The sequence below is a fragment of the Ovis canadensis genome, chromosome 16 (assembly GCF_042477335.2).
Source record: "Ovis canadensis isolate MfBH-ARS-UI-01 breed Bighorn chromosome 16, ARS-UI_OviCan_v2, whole genome shotgun sequence".
NCBI classification, from domain to species: domain Eukaryota; kingdom Metazoa; phylum Chordata; class Mammalia; order Artiodactyla; family Bovidae; genus Ovis; species Ovis canadensis.
In genome coordinates, this window is record NC_091260.1 from 51320989 (window position 1) to 51339316 (window position 18328).

The 18328-nt window shown below is 42.9% G+C and overlaps 2 protein-coding genes across 5 annotated transcripts in view; one reads left to right on the plus strand and one right to left on the minus strand.

Annotated features, from left to right (window-relative positions):
* SKP2 (S-phase kinase associated protein 2) overlaps positions 1-8749 on the minus strand; it is a 37400-nt gene extending 28651 nt beyond the window's left edge. Inside the window, exons 1-2 of one of the 3 annotated variants that reach the window (XM_069555918.1) lie at positions 8419-8749; positions 7649-7920 (exon numbers count right to left, since the gene is read on the minus strand). In XM_069555918.1, the coding sequence (XP_069412019.1) occupies positions 7649-7920; positions 8419-8462 (316 nt within the window). In that variant the 5' untranslated portion in view covers positions 8463-8749. Of the gene's footprint in view, positions 1-7648; positions 7921-8334 lie in introns of those variants that run through there. The other 2 variants (XM_069555919.1, XM_069555920.1) reach the window with 2 other exon arrangements.
* Positions 8750-8782: 33 nt separating this feature from the next.
* Positions 8783-18328, plus strand: part of LMBRD2 (LMBR1 domain containing 2) — a 55028-nt gene continuing 45482 nt past the window's right edge. For both annotated transcript variants that reach the window (XM_069555876.1, XM_069555878.1), the window contains exon 1: positions 8783-9142. The gene's annotated coding sequence lies outside the window, so the exon portion shown is untranslated. The remainder of the gene's footprint in view (positions 9143-18328) is intronic.

Below are 18328 nucleotides of genomic sequence, written 5' to 3' on the forward strand. Positions count from 1 at the left end.
AGGGCAGGAGAAGAGGGCAACAGAGGATGAGATGGTTGGATGGCACCATCGACTCAGTGGACATGAGCTTGAACAAACTCCAGGACACAGTGAAAAACAAGGAAGCCTGTCGGAGTGCTGCAGCCCATGAGATCACAAAGAGTTGGACATGACTCAGCGACTGATCAACTTATCAATAACAATCTAGGTCTGGGATCCTGGAAATACTGGAAAGAGTAGACAGACATACAAGGGCAGGAAGCCAACATGGGCATGTGAGTAAGCAGATTATCACTATGGGCTTGGGGCATTTAATCCATCATCTGACTGACATCCATGCTGTCAGTCATTGGTTGGGAGCTTCTGAGACGGGGTAGGAATGCTGACTCCCCAGCATGCCTGCCCAGGGAAAGTCCTCAAACATAGAGTGTCATCGATGTGGAGGAGAAAGCCTTTGGCATAAAAGGGAATGGTAACCTTCAAGGAGCTATGGATGGGGCACCCAAGTGTCAGGTAAAATAGTGGGGAAAGGAGATAGGGGAGGCTTGTTGCAAAGTAAAGGGCAGGAGAAATCAATAAACTAATGAATGTGGTGCTTCCCATTTTAATGGGAAGACATAAGAAATCAGCAACCTAGACTAAGAGATCAGTAATTCAAATGCTTCCCAGGTGGCACACTAGTGTTAAACAACCCGCCTGCCAATGCAGGAGACGTAAGAGACAGGAGTTTGTCCCATTGGTTGAGAAGATATCCTGACGGAGGACAGTGCAACCCACTCCAGTATTCTTGCCTGGAGAATCCCATGGACAGAGGAGCCTGTCCATAGGGTCACAAAGAGTCGGACATGACTGAAGTCACTCAGCACACAATTCAAATGCTAGAAGGAAAATCTGGCACTGTGATGAATGTAGGTGTTTGTTGAGGACAGCAAAGCCAGGCATTGAAGCCACACAAGGAAGCTAAGTGAGTCTAGAACTAGGAAGGCTTTGCATTGCAACGTCCATCTTCCCCTGCACAACTCCTACTCATCCCTCAGACCTCAGCTGAACTGTCTCTCCCTCGGAGGAGCATTCCCAGGTGACCAGCACAGCCCCCACACCTAGACAGGCACATGGAGACCCAGCACAATGCCTGGCACACCACAGACCTTCTCAAAATCATTGCTCAATGCAGTATACCTTTTACTGCCCCTTCACGCAAACCGTGTATCCATGTGACTGATTAACCTTCCTTAACCGATTAACCGCCATGCCTGGTGCCTAAGACAAACTTGGTGACAAACACTGGAAAGTGTTCAATATTTCACAAAGGAACGACTGATACCTAAGAGAAGAATGCTGGCTCTATTTCATAGACAGGTAAGAGTGTGGGCCTCTCAGGACCAGTTTCCTCATTTATCAAATGACAAGGCTGGCCTAGGGCTCCACTTCAACAAACATTCCTGGGTGTCTGACTAATGCCGGAGAGCGTAAGCACAGCCACTGTCTGTTGGCCTCACTGGGAGGCAAACTAATTAACAGAAACACAATCCCACATTTACAACTGCCATTTACTGGAAGCCCTAAAGAGTCTCATACATTTATTAATGCATGCGATTCTAATGCTTGCCTTGTGTCCTAGGATGTAGTGTCCCATTTCACAGATGAGGACACTTGTCTTAGTAGCTTTATTTATTAACCTCACTGAGGTGCTAGTAACTATCAGGTGGCAGAGCCACGAAGTTAACGTGGGACTCTTCTGTCCATTTCCAAACTCCACAACCTGAGGTGAAGGTACGGAGCCACAGAGGAGAGTGTCTGAAGGCTGGCCAGGTGGCTCAGGGCCTGCCAAGGAATGGCATGGCCCTGGAGGTGCTCAGGGGCATGAGGCTGAAGACTGAAACCCAGAAACAAAAGCGGTGTCCTCTGTAAGTCAGGGGAGGGGCTTTAAGAGATGATGTAACTCCAACGAAAGGGATAAAGTCACACAACTAGCAAACGGCCCAGTGGGAATGCAAGCACAGATCTGACTCCAAATCCTGTCCTGTGTCTACCCTAGGATTCTCTCCCCTGTTCTGACTTAATTATCTAAAATGAAGAAAAAATTTAAAAAAAAAAATCACTCTTTTTAAAAAGGTGAGAATTAAACCTGACTTGCTCTGGGAAAAGGAATCCTTCAGGGCTTGGGAGGGAGGGCAGAGGGGAGAGGAGTGAAACAGAGACGCTGAGAGCTCTTAATGGGTCAGTGAGCATATGGATGGGGTAATGGCTGGGAAAAACGCACAGCCTCTCTGAGCAGCCAATACCCACGTCTTCATGGAGCTGATCACAGGACAACACTGATTCTAGGGCCCTGGTGGGAGTGAAGGTGGGGGAGGGGTGTCACAGCCTGAAACTGGATGCTGTTTCAACAGATAAGACAGAAGTCTGTCTTCATACAGCTGCCCCAGTGGCTGGTATCCAGGCTTGGGATATGCTCAATCTAATTTTACTTGCCATAGTTAATTCTCAAAACATCGACCATCTGTTTCCTGGATTCCTGACTGCATTGCTGCCTGGTCTGTCTGCTCAGAGAGGATGACAAAGTCCAGAGCAAGTCTTTCCTCTACTCACCTCTTCTAAAACCCCCAAGGCTGCACACCAGACTTGCACAGTAAGCAAAATAATTAAGCCCATGGACTCTAATCTTCAACAACATGAAAGCAATTAAACACACTTTGGAGCCATGAAAGGTGAAAACTGGCCAGATTCACAAACTTGCTAGTCACCAGCCATAGTCACCAGCATTTCCATTCATTCCTCTGGTGCAAAGTCAGCTGTCCACTTCTGTAACCTCATCACCTCCCATGCCTCCTAAAGTCCTTCAGAAATAATAATGCTTAAGAGTTTTTGACACATGAGGTCTTTACAGTATAGGTAATGTCATCTTACTTGACATGTTTATTTCTTGAAACATCACCTATACTCAGATTCAAACTCCAGAGTATTCAATCTTTGACTGTTAAAATTGCCCTTTTCTTTAAGCACAGATAATTGTATCTGAAGGATAAGCAAGCACTGTTTGTTCAAATCTACTCCTTTTTTTAAGAGTGGAGGTTCACCTCCTGTTTGCTTCTGCTTGCTTGTTTTAAGTGTTAACTACCCATGCTTCCTTTCTGGGAGACTACAGATTCTGCCATCTGGGATGAGGTTTCCTTCCTCTTCTATAAATCATTAAGAGACCAACACTAGACCATGCTAGCTCTTGGTATTTTGGCTTTTTTGTTTTTTGCCTGGTTGGACAAAACTGAAAAAAGCAAAACAGGAAAAAGCTAAAATAGAGGTCCTCAATGACCCCTTCAACCCCACACTTCAATGAGAGACTTGCTCAACCCTGGGATGTGAGAAGACTAAGAAACCACGGAAATTGGGATTCAGGGAATTAGGTACAGGATACAAGGTCAAGAAAAGCAGGATCTTTGGTTTGCTGTGTTCACTGCTGGATCCCACATCTCTAGAATCACGCTCCATCAACACTGCTGAACCAATGAAAGGAAGCTACAGGGTATACACAGGTGACTGGGAAGGGCCTGTAAAGGCTCTTACAGAGCTGAGTTTTAGAGCTGCAGGATAAGATTCAGTGGTGAATCATGAAATCAATTTAGTCTGATTAGCATTGTTTTGAAAGAATGGAAGAGAATAGGAAATACCTTGGTAAGGAAAAAACTAATTTTGTGCAATTTCAGTTTAAGATACACACCCAAGATTGCAATGGAAAATATATTTGTTATTGGTTATTTAAAAAAAAAAAAAAAAGAGGAAAAGCATTTGCCTAGAGACACTGAAAAAGCAGATTCCCAGGCTCCAGGCAGCACTTCTGGGATGAGAATCTCTGGAATTTTGCACTTTGAACACGTTCCCTTGGGGATATCAGCAGACTCTAAACTTTAGAGTCTCTAGTCTGAAAACCACTGTGGGGCCTGGAATTTCAAGCAGTTTAACAGCCACAGGAAAACTGATCAACAAATTAGTTTGACAGGATTTCCACAGCTATCTTCTGTTTGGGAGGTCGGAGTTGGGGTGTGGGTGGGTAGGAGAAGACAGGGGACCAGGGCAGGCATTTAACAACCATGAATAAAACACAGTTGTTCTCTTCCTGTTCATTACTGACCTCATCACCAGGCCATTTCCTCCCAACTCCTTCCACACACTCACCCCAAGGGCCACTCAGACCTGTCTTGGTACCGGCTGGCCACAAAGTTTCCATCTTCGAAACTGAACAGATGAAGAGGATTTAGTCACCAGACGTGAGCCTGGCTTGGGGCCGGCAGAAAAGAGAGACTGTTGAGTGAGGAACCAAGAAAAACTCACACAGCCCACGGGCACTGTCATCAGATCGCTATGGAAAGCAGGTGTGGTCCGTTCCAGCCTAATCCTGCAGAGCTCTCAGCCACCTGTCCTGACAACTGCAGACAAACTCGCTACAATGATGATCCAGCGCCGCCAGAGGCCCAGGCTCCTGATGGCCCACTGGGAACGCTCTACACCAGCTGTTCCTCACCCTGCAACCCCCCTGCCCCATACCAATTTACCAATCACTATGGTGCGTAATTCCACGCACCCGCACAGCATACCAGTGGTTTCCCTCCCTGCCTCTCTCTGAGGTCACAACAAACAGAAAAGTCGTGATTTTTTTTTCTCTCACTTCCCATAGTCATTTTTAACAATCTTGATGCAGTGACTGAATCCTTTCCAGGTCCTTCTCTCTCTTTCAGAGCCTCTGCTTTGCTGAAGGGCAGGAGGAAGCGTGCCCACGTGCAGTGAGGATCACCATGAGAAGCTTTGGTATAAGGGGCTCCTTCCCTCTGGCCTCCTACAGCACTTGAGCCACTACAGCCTCAGCCACTCAGCAGCTGCTAGAGTATGAGCTGCCATCTTTTGCTGTGAGCTTCTCTTACCGTCTATCCTCTTCTCTCAACTTGAACTGCAGTTTCCTAGAGACAGCAGCCATGCCTGAATCTTCCATCTTGTTTCCTTAGTGCCTTGCTTTAAAAACGTCATTTGTATTTCTGTCTGTGTGTGTGAATGTGGAAGGACATGTAGGACATACAGCAATCACACTCCACGTCAGATGCTATCAGCGCTGGACAAAGTTGTCAAAAGCCACTCATTTTAGCAGGAAACGTCTTTCACCACATTTGGTTGGTCAAGCACCAAATTGCTCCTGCTGCATTCCTGACACTAAAAATAGCAGGGACATTCAATTTTGAAGAAAAAAGATCTACACGAACAGGGCCAGACTAACAGGATTAAGGACAAAAGATAAAGTGAAGTAGCCTCTCAGCTAGGTATCTTTTGTCCACCAAATTAACTGGGTTTACTTACTGTTCTACGCAGGGAGCATGCTGGCAGCTTTACTCGTACTCTTTCATTTAACCTTACAGTATCCCATGACACCAGCATTACTATCCCATTGCACAAAGAAACTAAGGAACAGAGGGCTCAAATAGCTTCCCGAGGTCGGTAAACAGCAGGGTTTGGATTCAAAGCCATTTCTGTCTGACTTCACCACAATCCTTACTGCCTTTCTGATAAACCCAATACCTATCATAGATCCTCAGACCATAATTTAGAAGTTCTCTTTTCTAAAGAAAGGGTCAAAAGCCAAAAAATCTTTTTTTTTTCTTTTCTTTTTTTTTAAATTTTGTTCAAGCAAGCAAGCAATCAACCAAGCTTTCTCTAAGAAAGCCAGATGGGGGAATTCAGGAATATACTTAATTTACGCTGGCTCTGCAAGACTTCATCTTTATTTCTCGACTGTCTCTTCTTCTCCATCATGTCCCATGCAATTTCAATTTAGAGTATGATCACTTCTACAATTTCAAAACCTTTCTCTGTCCACTCTAATATCAAAATCTATCCAGAAGCTGCTTAGCACCACTCTCACACCTCTCAACAAGTCTCTAAGCTTTTATCCTCAAGCCCTCAAAGTTTAGTCTCAAGACACCAGTGTATCCTTTTCAAAGGTTACATAGCAACTCTGCTCAACTGTACCTCTAGCCCAGTTCTCACTATTCTCCCCTCTGCTCTTCTACTCTTGGAATATGGCTTCCTTGCTGTTCCTTGAACAAACACATCATTCTCCTGCTCCAGGGCCTTTGCACTACCTGCTCCTTCTGCTTGGGGCTCTTTTCTCCAAGATATTTGCATGGCACATTCCTTCATCTCCTTTATGCCTTTGCTTACAGCTCACTGTCCAAGTGAGGCTTCTTCAATATCCTGCAAACCAGCTTCCCATCCCAGGATCTCTTGTCCCTCTAGGCGTGTTCTATTTTTGTTTTTAGCCATAGCACTTATTCTAACATACTACACACCAGATTTGTGCATACTGCATCCTCTTTCTAGAAGAGAAGCTCCATGAGGGTAGAAATGCTTTTATTGTGCTCACTGCTATATCCCCAGTACTTAGAACAATGCCTAGCAGACACAATGTGCTCAGCAAATATTTGCTGAATTAATGTTTTACATGGCTTGCCAGTAAGAAAAACTGATAACCCCAGGTCAACGCACTATGTTTACCCTATGGTTCTGAGTATTCCTGGAGCTCTGATCCACGGTGGGAGGCAGTTATAAATCAGCTTGAGAAGCCTGGAAACAGAGAGCTATTTAGAGGGGAATGACGTAGTGGAGTTCTACATTTCAATCAGTCCACTCTAGCTCTGGGGGATGGATCTGGGGAGGATAAGGCTCTGAATTATGAGTCCCTTCCTAAATATGAGAAATATTTAGGAGACAAGAGGGAAAGATTCAATGATTGGTTGGATTTTGGGGGGGGATGGTGGGAATCTGACTGACCTTTAGGTTATGGGGTTGGGGAAACTGAACAGATAACACAGTGAGTGATGGAGACAGCATAAAGAATTCCTCTTGGGAATGGATCTGTAAGGATGAGTCTCTCCCCCTTACCTCAACATTCACTTCAGCAGTCCTTTGATAAATAACTAAAGTGATTATGGTAAAAGGCTCAACGGCGGCTACAGAGCAGCCAAATATAAACAAAAAGAATTCTATGGATCATTGCTTTGTTTCTATTTGTCAGAGGTATTGAGCTGGCCCTTAACCAGGCAGAGTCCCTCCTAAAGAAAAAGGAAGGAATGTCTTTTCACCGGTTACAAGTCAGTTCTGTCTCTGAAGACACACACATACCACCATTTCTGTAAGCACAACCAGTGGTCTGGTTTCTTTGGAAAATAACTTAGGAATTGGGCAGTTTTAAAAGGACCCTATCTGGCCTTCCCTGGTGGCTCAGAGGTAAAGAATCTGCCTGCCAATGCAGCAGTCACTGGTTCGATCCCTGATCTGGGAAGAGATCCCGCACGCAGCAGAGCAACTGAGCCCCCAGCGCCACAGTAATTGAGGCTGTGTTCTAAAGCCTGGAACCCGCAACTGCCGAGTCCACGTGCTCCAACTACCGAAGCCCCTGCGTCCTAGAGCCCATGCTCCCCCAAAGAGAAGTCTCTGCAACTGGAGAAAAGCCGGGGCAACAAGGAAGACCCAGCACGGACAAAAATAAATAAATAAATTTAAATTACAATTTCTTTAGAAGGGCCCCACCCCATGCTAAATAACCCTAAACAAAGGTCTACCGACAAAATAACCGGTCAATTTAATCCACCATTGACTGGGCTTGTATTTTACCCTCAAACCTTACCTGGAAAGTTCTCTCGGTTTAGCTTAGGTCTGCGGACAATCACAAAGTCCTTGTCATTTCCTTTGCTTTTCAGCCGTTTTCGTGGGGGACTCTGTGGGTGGCCCAGGTTTGAAAGCAGTTCCTGGGGGATGTTCTCACTGTCCACCTCCTCCTTCTCCAGGGCGGAGACCCCCATGCCTGAAAGCAGTTCAGAAGTCTTGCTAGAATCCCATCCCCACGTGAAACTGGTGGTAACGTTGCTACTCTGGTCGGGTATCTCCTGGAGGTGTTTCCTGCAGAAACGCACAATAGCCCCACGTTCCTTTCAAAAACACGCCCGTAAATAATTCCCAGACAGGCCTAAAGGAAGCTGCAAGCTATGCACCGCAGAAAGCTTTCACAGCAGTTAACTGAACTGCATTTTTACGTGCCGGCGGCGAGTCCCCAAGAATAAAAGAGAAAATAACCGAACACATCGAAAAGGCTTTTCGATTTCCGATCATGCAGAAGGCCTCAAGAATTTCTTAAAAGTGGAGGGAACATACAAGGAAAGAGGCAGGGCAATCACACACTGATTGAAAACAGCAGCAGGAAAGCCCAATAAGGGAAGACAAATAACATCCACGCTGACCACCGCACTAAAGCATCCACCCATCCACGTTTTCCCAAAGAGGCTAAGCAGCCATTCACATTACAGCATTACTAACAATATTAGCCAAGTAGCAAAACACGCGGCCTAAAAGAATTAAGACGGTCCATTCATGTTCTGTCTCCTTCTGCAATCGGTTTACCTGTGCATGGCGTCCGCAGGTTCGGGAGTTTTAAATGCGTGCATTAATTGCAGAGGTGCCCGCCCCCCGAATTCCCGCTTTGGCGCGCGGCGGCGCACTGCGTGCGGCGCACTGCGTGCGGCCCCGGCTTGCTGCAGCGAAACCCGCGAACTCTATCAACGTTCCATCCCAGCAGCGCGCGCAGAATTCTCCAGCCAGCCGGCTCTCCTCCGCAGCCGTCGTCTGCGGCCCCGCTGCCTGCTGGGAATTGTAGTTTCTGCCCAGCCTGGTAGTCCGGCTGCCTCGCCACTACTTCCTTTCCTTGCAACTTTGCCGCCTTCGAGATACCCACAACCCCGCGCGGCTGCGGGACCGGACGACCCACAGGGTAGGCGGGGAAGCGGAAGTGGGCGGTGCTCCGGCTAACTGGGGAAATGTCAGCTGCTTGACTGGGGTCTGGGTTTCCTTTCTCGGGACCCCCCGACCTTTTGGTGACTGCCACCGCTGTCGCCAAGGAGTGTGGGTCCCAAACCCTGTAAGGCTGTGGCGGTCGCGGGGTTTCCAGGCCCTTCTGGACGCTGTCCGGCGAGATCGGACGGTGAGCCCGAGGAGGAGAGCGTGAGGCACTTTGAGGTGTGGGGCCGAGCGCGGACTGAGGGGGGCCCCGGAGACCCCGAGAGGCCGCCGTCGCGGGGCCTACGTCCCAGGTAGCTGAGTGGAGGCCGTGGCACGCCCTGCCGGCCAGGTGAGAGGCTGCGGCCGTGGGCGTCACACCTGCTCCCCTCTCTGCCTGGAGCTGCGTACTCCACCCGGGTGAGGGCGGCCCTAAGGACTAGGTCTGTGGACAGGATCCTTTCCTTACGTGTAAAATAGGCACCACGGCAAGAACGCTCGTTTCACAGTCGCCGTCAAATCAGAGGAGGCTCGTGAGAGCGTTTTGTAAACGAAAGCGCGGTTCAAACGTCAGGCGGAGGTTTAATTTTAGGGGAGCAGGAGATTGCTGTGAGTGCCAGGGGAAAGCTCAGCATCTCCGGCAGCCTTGAGAAGTCTCATAAATGCTAGCATGAGAACAAATAAGGTGACTATTGTTTGCAAAAGGCTTTCCGTGCCACGCTAGCGGCCACCAGCAAAACCATTCGATTACTGTCTCAAAAAAAAAAAAAAAAATTCTGTTTGCCTCACGTCCTAAAAGTCAGCTGCTTGCTTTTAGACTATATCCACGGAGAAAAGTTTGGAGATGGTTAGAGAGTGCCATTTTCTGGGTAGGATGACCGTGCGAAATCCATTGTGCAAATGTTCTATAACTGCGAGCCTGGGAAAACAGTGGAAGAGAGAGGGGGAATAACTTCCAACCCTAGTAAAAATGGAGAGGATTTATAAAGTTCAGAAAGAAGCACCCAGCGTCATCACAAAAATACTAGAATATCACTTAAGCATGCTGTGTGGCATACCTTCTTATTTCTTAAAAAAAAAAATTCAATTTACACTGGAGTTAAACCTCCCCCTCTTGAATATCAGCTTGTTTCAGGCTTGGTGCATAGCTTGAAATGGAACCACCTCTTGACAGAGGAGGGCGTTCGTGATCCTTTAGTAGTTGACTCTTGAAACTAGATAAAACTGGGGTAAAGAATGGATCTGCTCACTGATTGATTCTATTTGAAACTAGATGAAGAATACTAAGCTGAATGTTCACAATTCATTAAGCTAATGTTACATGGAAAATATTTTTAAATTCAGTGTTCTATTTTTTACATAAAGTTATCTTCATGATATTGTGGCTAAGGAGAAAGCAGTAGCCTGCTTGAAGTCTACATCCTTTCTCTTAAAATTGCCAGTCTAGGTTCGATGCAGGATACAGGATGCGTGGGGCTGGTGCACTGGGATGACCCAGAGAGATGGTATGGGGAGGGAGGTGGGAGGAGGGGTTCAGGACTGGGAATTCATGTACACCCGTGCCGGATTCATGTTGATGTATGGCAAAACCAATACAGTATTGTAAAGTAAAATAAAACAAAATGTCAAACAAAAAAAATGCAATTCAGAGGAAATATTTAGTCTTCTTCAGGAAATTGAACAAGACAGAGGGAGCTTATAAACTAATGGAGGAGAAGAAATAAAAAAAATTTTAATGCCATGATGAGAGTAAAGTTTTGAAATATAATTGGAAGAAGGCACTTCAGATAGAGGTCTTATAAAGTGTTAGTCGCTCAGTCCTGTCTGACTCTGCGACCCCATGAACGGTAGCCTTCCAGACTCCTCTGTCCATGGGGATTCTCCAGGCAAAAATACTGGAATGGGTAGCCATTTTCTTCTCTAGGGGATCATCCCGATCCAGGGATCGAACCCGGGTCTCCTGCATTGCAGGCGGATTCTTACTGTCTGAGCCATCAGGGAAGCCCGATAATTGGAAAAAGGCACATAGAGCTCTTATAAGGAAGGTTTAATAGGATGATTCTAAATTTAAAAATGAGAAATATCCTTGTGCTAGGATTTAGCCTGAGAGCTAGGAAACATTTCTAGTTTTCAGAATATTTGAAATAGCTGAATTAGTGGAAACAAGGTCCTTTATAGGGCTTCAGAGAGAGCCTGTCAACTAGGAAAATCAAAGTGTTCAAATTCTAGAATAGATATGGCTCTAATAGTTTGCCCTGGCTGCAGAAATATTTTAGCTTATGAAAATGGAATTATTTCTGCATTCCTTCTAATCATGGCTTTTCTTTTAATATATTAAGTAAAAGTTTAACTTGGTAAATTGGTTCTTTAATATAAGGAATTGTGTCCATTGAAGGTTTGAGATTATTAGCTACATAGAGTTTCCTGTCTGGTCTTTCCAAGAACTGCATTGTGATTGCTACTAATGTGGATTATTTTGTTTTGCTGATTAAGCTTTTTATTTAATACACTCAGTACACCCCAAGTCCCATTTTAGTGAGAGAAGTATACCATATTTCTAGAATTACTAGATCAGTATCTAGGACAAATCAATTACATTTTAAATATATCTGCAAATGTCATTAGAGTGAGTAATTTCTAATACTCTTCAAAAGTTTCAGGTAGAGTACAAAGTGACTTTGTAAATTGGAAAGGTGTTTCTCATACCTGGGACAAGAGCATAGTTACAAGATGGTCAATATTAGGGCATAGAACTAGCTTATGTGTACATATTTATATATACATATATATTCATTATTCAGTAGTATATTATATGGGGTTCCCTGGTGGCTCAGATGGTAAAGAATCTGCCTGCAATGTGGGAGACCTGGGTTTGGTTCTTGGGTAGGGAAGATCCCCTGGAGGAGGGCATGGCAACCCACTCCAGTATTCTTGCCTGGAGAATCCCTATGGACAGAGGAGCCTGGCAGGCTACAGTCCATTGGGTGGCAAAGAGTTGGACATGACTGAGAGACTAAGCACAGCAGAGCACAGTATGTTATTGTTTTTGAAAATCAAATGTGACAAGGAGATTCTATTAAATAGAAATGTGATGTGCTTTTTCCTTAGTTCTATAATGGCATGAAGTAAATCTTAAGATTCCTTTACTTTTTTTATGTTATTTAGCTTAGGTAAACAAAAGACTAACAACAGTTACATAGCAAGAAGTTTCTATCTGCTCATCAAAATTCAAAAGATTCTTTTTCCTTTGGTTAATTTTAAAGTAGATCTTTTAGTTCTTTGCAATTTAATGTTCTCTACAATGGGCAAGTTGGGGCAAGAACAGAAGGGTTCTTTCCCAATTCTGTTTTGCTCTGTGCTTTCTTTTTTACTTTCATCTTGTAGATTACAGTCATGTTTTATCCTTAGATTATGGCAGACTTACCTGCAAAGTTACAGTTAGTTAGATTCTGTATTAAACATGACTTTATTAGCACTCTATCTTGATATATCTAAAAGAATAACAGGAGAATGTGTCTACTTTGTTCATGGAAATGAAATTAACAAATGAAAGCTGAGCAAAAGGAATGACTTAAACAGTCTAACTTGCGTTAAAAAAAAGTATGTCTGGAATGGATTAAAGACTCCAGTATCTGGTATCCTAATTGTGAGCCTGGCTCTGTAGTCAGGATGCCTCTGTTTGAATCCCACTTCTTACACTCTCTTGTACCATTTTCTCTGTTAAATGGGGATGCTAATAATCCTGTCTTACTGGGTTGTGAAGTCTAATTCGATAAAGCATGTTAAATGGTAGCAAAGTGCTTGGAATCTATTTAATATTAAACTCAATATTAGCTGCTGCTGCTGCTGCTAAGTCACTTCAGTCATGTCCGACTCTATGTGACCCCATAGACGGCAGCGCACCAGGCTCCCCTGTCCCTGGGATTCTCCAGGCAAGAACACTGGAGTGGGTCAATATTAGCTACTCCTTTAAAAAAAAATTATTTTGCTGCTAGGAAATAGTCTATGGGTTATTTTCTAATTACTGAAGTGAATCTTATAGTCTCTTTACTGAAAATCTTTAAGAATGCATTACAATGGATCCAGTTGTTTTCTTCTTACCTGCTTAATGATTGCTGCCTCTCATGCCTTGCCAAAGGTGAAACAGTTTGAATATGTCCATTTTTCTTCAAAAGGGCTTGTTACACTTTGGAATTCAGTTCACCTGGTTGGTTTGCCAACTCGGCTCATTTATTAAAGATGGCTTCAAAAGATGTTATGCCTTTTTTGCATTTTTAGAGTGGGAGTTAACGTTCTCTTGTGGTATTCTATCTATATCCTAAGCTGAATTGTCCTTATACCTGAAATCATTTAATGTGGAATTAATGATTATCTTTTGAAGATTTAAATTTTGACTGGTGGTACTGTTGACTTTCATTACTCACATCTGGTTCTGTTCTAATTCTTTTGATTTTTCATTGTTTGGATCTCGAGTTGTCTCCTAGTTCTTATGCACATATCTGAGTAAAGATACATATTTAAGTTAACACAGCCTGTGTGATGAATCATTAGGTCTCGTTGAAAATTTTTTATTCAATTTCAGAGTCAGGTTTTGATAAAATGTTTGTCTGTGTTCTCTTGTTCAGTTGATACCAATCTTTCCTTCCTATCTCCCCTACCTCCCTTTTGGAAAATATTTGGGATGGGATGTTTTAGATTCCAAAATGATCTTAACCTCTAAATTTTCTACTTAAAGTGTGTTTAGTCTGAAAAATTATTATCAGCCATAAAGTACTCAGGAAATAGTACCCAGAGGGATTGGGGGCAGGAGGAGAAGGGGACGACAGAGAATGAGGTGGCTGGATGGCATCACTGACTCAATGAACATGAATCTGAGTGAACTCAGGGAGTTGGTGATGGACAGGGAGGCCTGGCGTGCTGTGATTCATGGGATCGCAAAGAGTCGGATACGACTGAGCGACTGAACTGAACTGAACATAAATAGTACTTAGTCCTGACCAACTCTTTGCCACCCATGGACTGCAGCCTACCAGGCTTCCCTATCCTTAACCATCTTTTGGAGCTTGCTCAAACTCATGTCCTTTGAGTCAGTGATGCCATCCAGCCATCTCATCCTCTGTTGTCCCCTTCTCCTCTTGCCTTCAATCTTTCCCAGCATCAGGGTCTTTTCCAGTGAGTCGGCTCTTTGCAACAGGTGGCCAAAGTAGTGGAGCTTCAGCATGAATCCTTCCAATGAATATTCAGGGTTGATTTCCTTTAGGATTGGCTGGTTGGATCTTCTTGCAGTCCAAGGGACTCTCAGGAGTCTTCTCCAACCCCGTAGTTCAGAAACATCAGTTCTTCGGCACTCAGCTTTCTTTATGGTCCAACTCTCACATAGTGTCTTGATGACTGGTAAAAAAACTGAGTTGAGACTTTATGAGCTGGTCTTTTCAAAGGCAGACTGTGCCTGCTCATCAGGTACTAAAATTTGAGTGAATGGATTGGCATTTTGATTTTTGAGTAAAACCTACTTTTGCCACTGTGGTATTAATGTCTATTTATGATATTAATAGCTTTATGTCTCCTTTTCCTTTCTAATCATGTGAAACTAAATTTTGATTTGCCTCTAAATTTTAGTGTTTTTTTTTTAACCTGTTAGTCTAAACACAGTTTAAATAAACAGTAGTATTTCAGAAGGACCATTGTTGTTGTCAAAGACATATTTGCCCTTTTGTCCCTGATTGTGTTTTTGCATAGCTACACCTCATTGCAGTTCAGCAAGTGATTCATTTTGATTCGCCTCCATTTTGATGCTTTGCCTAGAAAAATGGATGACATTGGTGTGTCAAGTGTTCCCCTTGACGTGGCTTTGAGGTGTGTTCTGTCTCTTCACAAGGGATAGAACACGATAGATAGAGGAAAGGGTGTTTGGCCAACTTGTAGACCTAGAGAGGTAATCTTACTTTGTCATGCGAGGCAAGGAGAGCAATTTCTGTGAGCATGAAGCTTGTGTTTTGTTTTATAGGAATAAATGTGACACAAACTGTCATAACCACAGAGAATGAGAAGCAAAAGGTCTTTGGTATCCACTCATTGTTTTTTGGGGGGGCCAGGGGAGCTGAGGTGGGGAGACCATTTAGGGTAAAGCTATGCTTTGAGACCATTGAGGCAACTAGTTATCTTCTAGAAGCACAAGGTATGAAGGAGGTGGAGATTAACAACTGACATTTGTTGAAGACCTACTATGGAACTCTTATTTGATGTTTTATAATTCATTTGACCATCATAGCAATGTGTGTGAGGTGATCATATATTCTCATTTAACAGCAAAAATGCCTAAAATCACACAATTATTAGAGTTGGGATTTGGAATCCAGGTTTCCCATGATATATAATAAAACATTTGTGTTTAAAAATAGTTCTAATTCTAGGCACTTAATAACACCACAGCAAAAATTTTCATTGTCTAGTTGCTATGTGTTTTGCTTTTGTATTACTACACATTTTTAATTGTATTAAAATTACAAAAATGCATGTTTATTAGTTTAAATGAAAAGCTCACACATACAAAAGAAAGCACAAGGAAAATAGAAGTAGAAGTCATCTCTTTACCAGTTTGTGACAACTGCTGTTAGTATTTTGATGTATATTTGTCCATGCATATATGTGTGTTTCTTTTGTATACTCCCTGAGATCCCACTTAACATCTCTAAATCCCTCTGGATCTCATCTTTCTTCTAGACTGAAGGAATCTGGTGGGCTCCTTTCATCATTATCTTTCTGTTAGGTGGTCCGTGACTCTGTCACAGATTCCTGCTCCCATAGGTCATGGCTAGGTTAGCAAGATTAGTGATTTATGAAACCCTTTGTCAAAAAAGATAATGGACAACAATGAGACTGGTGGATATTCTTAAGACTTCCTGAATTATTTAGTACAAATATTTAAGTTGTTTCTATGTTTCTAATGTTTAAATAATATTGCTATGAAAAATAATATTGTAGATAAATTTTTACCTCATTTTGTTTTTTCTCTAAGTTATTTGAAGAGGAGTTGCTAGGACAAAGGCTATGTACCTTTTTTAAAGATTTTTGATACTGCCAAATTTCTGTCCTCCTTGGCAATGAGTTTTGTAATATGCCAGACTTGAATTGTTCAATCTTTATTTTTATTAGATTTTAATTGACAATTATTTTATGAATTTAATATACAGGTAACTAAATAAGATGGAGATAAAGTGCCTCCAGCTTTGAATAGAAAATTATTCATTTAAAACAACCAAAGCAGGCTATAGGAATTCATAAGGAACCTTGGAAAGTACTATCATTCTGCACTGTAAAAAATAAAACAGTTCCTCGCTTGAAGTTAGTTACAAGGTCAAATGTATGTACTTTTAAACTGTTATTTTTTCATCTCATGTTAGGGTAACCCGCAAGTTTCATTTCTAGTTTCATGGGACACCCCCCCTAAGCATAACATTGTGTCAAAACAAGACAATAAATATTCAGTTTGAAGAGAAATAGATGGTGTGGTAAACAGAATAATAGAGCCATCAAGGGTATCTATGCCTTAACTTCTGGAACCAGTAAATATGACTATTAATAGTTTATTCAGGTGGGCCCAGTGAGGTCAGGTGAACCCTTAAATGCAAACCTTTCTCCCAGCTAAGGGCAGAAGAGAAAGTCAGTGATTTCAAGCCTGAGAAGGATTTGACAAGCCATTACTGGCTCTGAGGTATATAGGACCACATGCAAAGACTGGGAAAAAGTCTCTAGAATTAAGGATAAATGCTAGCAAGGAAATCAGGATCTCAGTCCCGTAGCCATAAAAACTGAATTTTCAGTTCGGTTCAGTTGCTCAATTGTGTCCGACTCTTTGCGACCCCATGGACTACAGCACACCAGGCCTCCCTGTCTATCACCAACTCCTGGAGTTTACTCAAACTCATATCCATTGAGTTGGTGATGCCATCCAACCGTCTTTACCAACAGCCTAAGTGATCTTAGTGCCAGGGTCCAGCCCCGGTGGATCCAGGGTGATTCGAAGATGGGGACTGCGTCGGCGTCCTTGGAAAAATACATATTTAATTACAGATATATAGAGAGATTAGAAACGGATAGTGTAGTAGGAAGATTAGTGGAGAAAAAGAGGCTGAATACCTTGGATTATGTGGAATAGCATTCATGCTCCAGATGGGAATTCAGCCAGAAAAACAGGGAGCAAGAAAGAAACGACATGGGGGAATCAGTCTTTCCAGAAACTGATCTGATTTCTTTATTTTTGGGTTTGCTTATATACCTTTTGTTACACATAGGGATGAATACAGAGTCACTTGGGGATCAGCAGTCCTGACCTTTATCAAAATCAGGTGCTTCACATAAATGTATAAAAAAAAGGTCTTAGGGATATTACATCATCTTCTGGCCATGACTGAGACCTGCTGACATTTTATGATCCTTTCTTTCTGATAACCAAAAAACTTATTTTTTCCAAGGGTGTTTTTTCTTAAACCAGGCACCACCCTCCAAATAAAGTTACATTCCTACAGGGTGAGGGTGTAGTGAGTTACAATCAAGAAAGGAATTTATTTAACCCAAGGTTAACATGATTAATCTTAAAGGTTAATACTTATTTCTCCTATATGCTTAAAGGTTAATGCTTATTTCTCCTATATGCTAGTTATATTCATTATAAGGACAGGGAATATGGAGATTTAGCAGCAAACATCAGCCCAACAAATAAAAATCCTTTCACCAATGTTCCCCTTAAGATCTATTTAGTCTTAAGATAGTGATAAAGTTACATTTTCACATAGCAAGGACACAGTGATTTATAACAAAGTACAGTGATCTATTGCAAAAGAGAAAATTCATTAACTCAAAAAGTATAGTATTGTTAACATCAAAAACTACTTTATTTCCTTTTCAATATTCCAAATACATTGATTAATATATTCCCAGGTGCCTAAGGATATGGAGGCCTGGCGGCAATCATTGACTCAAGAAGAAGAAAAAGCCCTATGCTAATTAAGACTCTCAAAATACTCCAAAACTCTCTGTGCTGTTTATGGTTGAGAGGTAGTAAACAATCATGAGTATGGATAATCCTGTCACACAAGCTAGTCTGTCAGCAGAGAGGTTTGACCTGAGACATCCTTGTCCCACCCAGGGCAGGGAATTAGCAGCAATTATTGACACAACAAATGAAAAACCCTTCACCAATATAATTCCTAACCAACACACTATACTAATAATTTCCAACTCCCCCAAATAATTTGCCTTTAGTAAGTCTAAAACATCTTGTGCCTCTCAGGTTGGGAGGCTGTAAACAATCACATGTGGCCAGACGAACCTATACAGGCGGGCTAGATAACCTTCAGAGGAGTCCCTAAGCTGAAACACTCTTGTCATGCCCAGGAATTTTTATTGCCTTGGAGCTGCGCGTTTACTCCTCCGAGAGAAATGGTTATGGGGGAGAGCCCCCCGTAAAGTCGGAGGTGTAGGTGAGCATAAAACAGACTCTGGTTTTGGGGTAGATGCTCGGGAACAGGGGGTTTCC